A 4,997-nucleotide genomic window follows, 5' to 3' on the forward strand; every position below is an offset into this window, starting at 1 on the left:
GTGTGTGTGTGTGTGTGTGTGTGTGTGTGTGTGTGTGTGTGTGTGCGTACTACATGGAACGTTCCTAAAAATTGATCCTTGATTTGTTGTTTAAGTGCCCTAACTCTGTTTACAGTTTTTTTCCCCCTTTTTTGATCGATATAGTTCTCATTGCATTGTGGACATGTAATGCAATAAATTAGAGATTTCGTTTTGCTATTCGTATTTACATTAATTTTTCAACACTTTCCTGCTTTGTGTAACTATGTTTTTGATATCATCTAAGATTTTGCCCTGTTCAATCAAATTGCATGTTTCGCAACGAAGTTTGTTACATTTCGTAACTCGTATTTCTACATCCGGTGGAAATATAATCTTTGTGAAAGAGTGTTTTAAGATTAGGTTGTTGTGCTCGACTGTTCATGATTTGAGACTTTTTAATAGGTTCACTTGGATTTGAGAACTAGAATACAATTAGAAAGCATTGTTTTGCGAAATGTAAGATATCGTGATTTCTACAATTATGGGTAACTAAAATCGAAATTTTTAGTTGTGTTCTCTTCATCATTGTGAGAATTTCTTAGCAAGCCAAGGATCGGCATTTGTTTTGATTTGCTTATGGCTTTTAATTAAATCTTTCTGATATTTTTCTCTCTGAAGAAATATGTTTTAGTTTTTCCTATCGTCTCTTTCATCTAACTGAATTTGTAACTATTGTACAGGAACGTCTTGCCATATTAAGTGTAATGTTTCTTTTAGTATGTGGTGCATGACAAGTTAAAAAACCTTAATTAATGGAATGTGTCCGTTTCCTTACAATAAAGACCATGCTATAATAACCCCATTTTTGTTAATTATTAGAATGTCTAAAAATAAAAGTTCACTTCTATTCATTTCTATTGTGAATATTATTATTAATTCTTGAAATTTTATAAGATCTTTCTTATTTCTGTTTCAAAATATCTAAGTCAACAAGGTATATTTTCCAATTTTCTTTTTAGTAAGTTTTGAAATTCTGAACTTAAATAATCTCAGATTGGATATGCTTATTTCTTCTAAGTATCTCATTATATTGCAAAATTCGGCGCGGCTATTGTATCCATTGCCATCCCTTTTTATTAGAAGGCAATCTTGAAGGGAAAAAGTTGTTGCTTTCTAGCATCAATTGTATTCCTTCTAATACGATTTTTAAGAATCTCTCCTAAATTGTATGTGGCCATTTTGTCTATCAAGAATTTCATCGCCTCCAATCCTAATTCATGCAAAATATTTTCATAGAGCCTGGTCACATCAAAACTAACAATGATTGTCACTATACTTACGCTTTCTGGAATTTTTTTTAAAAAGTCCATGTCCTCTCTGATGAAATTAGGAAACATGTTGCATTATGATTTCAGTGTTATGTTGGCACTTCATGGTGGTTGTGCAACACGCACGTAATTTGAAATCTGATGGCTTAAGAATTTTTATATATGATGCAAGGAGGACTTTCGAAAGTGCATGTCTGTTTCAGTGCCATAATTCCGCAATTATTCACCGTAATCTTGCTTCTGTTGAAAAATATTATCATATCTCTGAGGTAAATTCATTTATCTCTGAGAAAACCAAAAATTTTCTGAGTAAAATATCACCTTTTACTTTGTGATGTCTAAATGTAGCTAAAAGGTAAAACAATACATGAGAAGAATATGTAATTCGGGCAAATCCAAATCGTCATTGTAAGTAATGTAACAATGCTCAACATGCACAAGATCATGACAATTTTGGAGAGATGTTGTGTTTAATAGACCTCTACAGTTAACTGGCACTTTGCTTTATCGATTCCAGTGGGATAAGTGACAAACAGTTCTCTTATTAAATTATGACTGCTAAATTAGAGAGGTCTTAAATTTGGCAGTGAGTTGAGTCAACCGTCTCCAAACAATATTCTTCAGAAATAATGATATTTTATATTTTAAGTTGCATTTTGTTTTGTTTTGTTTTGTTTTTTGTTTTTGTTTTTTTTTTGTTTTGTTTTTTTGCTTGTTTTTTCATCATCTTCCTTTATTTTCAGCTCTCAAATCATCTTGCACAGATGTGATGGAATGGTGTTACGTGGCTGTGGCCAGAAATATGTGCAAGAGTCCGTTGATCAAAAAACGTTGTTGCAAGTCATGTTCCACGAGAGAACAGTAAGTGTTGCCTGATGCAAATGGCGGCGGATTCAATGTGGTAAGAAGACTGAAAAGTATGGAAGAAAAAAGAAAACAATTGACAGAAAACTCTGAAGGAAAAGAAAGATAACGGAGGAAGAAAAAGACAAAGGTTAACACAGATTAAAAAGAAAGGAAGATGTCGGGTAAAAACAGAAAATGGTTTAACAGAAAAGTCGAGAAAAAGGATTGCCAATGAATTATTTGACTAATACGATATATATATATATATATATATATATATATATATATATATAAAACAATTTGACTGCAAGTTGTCAGGAGTACAAACGGCTTACTTTTAAAAACAATTTATCATATATATGGATTTGCTGGAGGTTATCAAGTACGAATGAAATGATGTACATTAAAAACTGAATCCAGCATGACTCAAAAGAAAAGTAAAAGGCAGTAAAAAAGAAAGAGTTGAGTGGGTAAGGACCAGAGAGGGTGTTTAAAATGAGGCAGGTGGGAAAAAGAGGTGGGATGAGTTGATTAATGATGGGAAGAGTGATTGAAAAAGGGAAAGCAATAATCATAAAAGGGAATGATAAATGTATCATAAAGATTAATTAATCATATAGTTAATTTTCATGTAATTAACTAATGATTTCATCATGGACTGATTGATTGATTGATTTGTTCATTCATTGGCTTGTTATCTTTGTTGATTCATTTGGTAATACTGACTGATATTCTTGTAACCACATAAATAACCAATATAAAATGTTAGAATTGTGAGTGACAGCAAATATCGCAAGAGGAGTGAATGGAAAAAAAGAATCAACGTAGAGAGAATGAAGAACTGAAAAAAATTCACACACATATTTGTGCACACATTTGTACATGTATAAAATATGTTTGGTTTTACAAACGGAAAAGAGAGAACTCAAAATGTAAAGCAAAAATATATATATATAATTTTTTATTATTATTATTATTATTATTAGCTGAGAATACTCCAAGAGTTACTCAGGGACCTTGACTTCCGTGAGAAATCACTTTTCAGACTGAGATTGAAAGAAACGAGAGATGTATTTACCGATTATATTATACAAATCGATAAAATGTTCTATGTAATACCGTTAACGATATGTTATTTGAGGACATAAATTTGAGAATTTACCGATATAGAAGGTTGTAAACATGAAATGATATACTAATATGTCTGTCTGTGGTAGAAAATTTACTTGCACACACATTCATCAACACACACATTCATGAACATTATATAACTGCCTTCTCATTCTAGTGCGCACGCGTGTATCTGAATAAATAAATGATAGAATATACTTGTACACTGACACATATATACCCACCTATGTGTGTACACAGACACACACCAGTCTACTGAAATCAAAATATACAAACACGAAAATATAAACATATCTACACACACTCCACACTTACAAACATATGCACGCATATACATACATGCGCATGCACACACACACATATCCATAGACATATTACCATATGACTAAATACCTGTGCACATTCACATACGCTCTACCATTCAGTAAAGGGGAGCTCAACACATACCTCCATATATATATATATATATATATATATATATATAGAGTCAGATACGTACATGTATGTATGTACGTACTTGCATGTATGTACGTACTTGCACAAACATTTATGTATACACGTACATAGTAACGTACATACTAACTTATTAATTCATTTCATACATGCATGCAGCCACACATGGTTGCACATAGTCACAAACACACATGTGCGAACATCTACAAGCTTGGCATCTTGTTTTAAACGATACCTCCGACATGCCCATTTTTTAATGCATATTTAAAATATAAAAATTGTACACAGAAGTAAATACATATAAAAGTAGTAATGTTTGATACAGGTTGAAGAGGAAGAAAGAAAAGGAGACAGTAAGAGTAGTACGAGAAAAAGGATGAAAGGAAGAAGAGACGGAGAATATACGTCGTGGATCTCAAGAGCATGTAACGAAAAGAGTGCATGTGGTGGTGGAGGGGAGACCATATATCAGTAAGGGTATGTAGACATTGTCGAAAATTGCTACTCTTCAAACGATGTCCACCGAGTTATAAGACGGTCTCGTGTCACGCTCGCTATCACTGTGAACTAGTGATTGGCTGGTTAGAATCTTCTAACCAATGACGTTAATGTTCACAACGTGCGATTTAAAATAAACAGCTAAAATAAAATGAGTCAAAATTCAATTTTATAGCAAGGTTCTTTTCTATCTATTCCTTAGGGAACAATATACTTACTCTAACAATTCCAGGAATGTCACCCAGAAAAATATACTCTTGTGCTCTTGTCCGGCGATGTTTTACCTCTTGTATATATCACGTATCTATGTCGATCATCTCTATAATATATGTAGACCTACCTTTTATTGTGTGGAGACGCATGGTTCAGTGGTTAGGGGTGTTCGACTCATGGTCGTAATATTGTAGTTTCGATTCCTGGGCTGGACAACGCTTTGTGTTCTTGAGCAAAACACTTCATTTCACGTTGCTCCAGTCCTCTCAGCTGGTAAAAATGAGTAATCCTGCAATGGACCGGTATCCCATCAAAGAGGAGGTAGGGGCAATATATACACCAGAAAACCAGCCCTATGCTCCTTATGGAGTAATGTAAACTAACCAGCCTTTCACTGTCAACGTCCATGGTTACAGTTCTGTCATTTTGTCCTTGACAAGAAGAGGTGAGGGTTTTCTGACGGTGTTTTTTTTTGTTTTTTTTTGTTTTTTTTCTCAGATGCAGGAAATGGGCACCGAATGTGAATGCACTCGTTTTATGGCGGTTGGAGGGTTTTTAAGCGCGGCC

The 4,997-nt window shown here is 33.6% G+C and overlaps 1 protein-coding gene across 1 annotated transcript in view; it reads left to right on the plus strand.

Moving 5' to 3' along the window:
* Positions 1-4,369, plus strand: part of LOC106871402 (A disintegrin and metalloproteinase with thrombospondin motifs 16) — a 164,846-nt gene extending 160,477 nt beyond the window's left edge. The window contains exon 25 of the mRNA XM_052967174.1: positions 2,033-4,369. Coding sequence (XP_052823134.1) covers positions 2,033-2,154 — 122 coding nt within the window. The 3' untranslated portion in view covers positions 2,155-4,369. The remainder of the gene's footprint in view (positions 1-2,032) is intronic.
* Positions 4,370-4,997: the final 628 nt, after the last annotated feature.

This window comes from Octopus bimaculoides, chromosome 1 (assembly GCF_001194135.2).
Source record: "Octopus bimaculoides isolate UCB-OBI-ISO-001 chromosome 1, ASM119413v2, whole genome shotgun sequence".
NCBI lineage: Eukaryota > Metazoa > Mollusca > Cephalopoda > Octopoda > Octopodidae > Octopus > Octopus bimaculoides.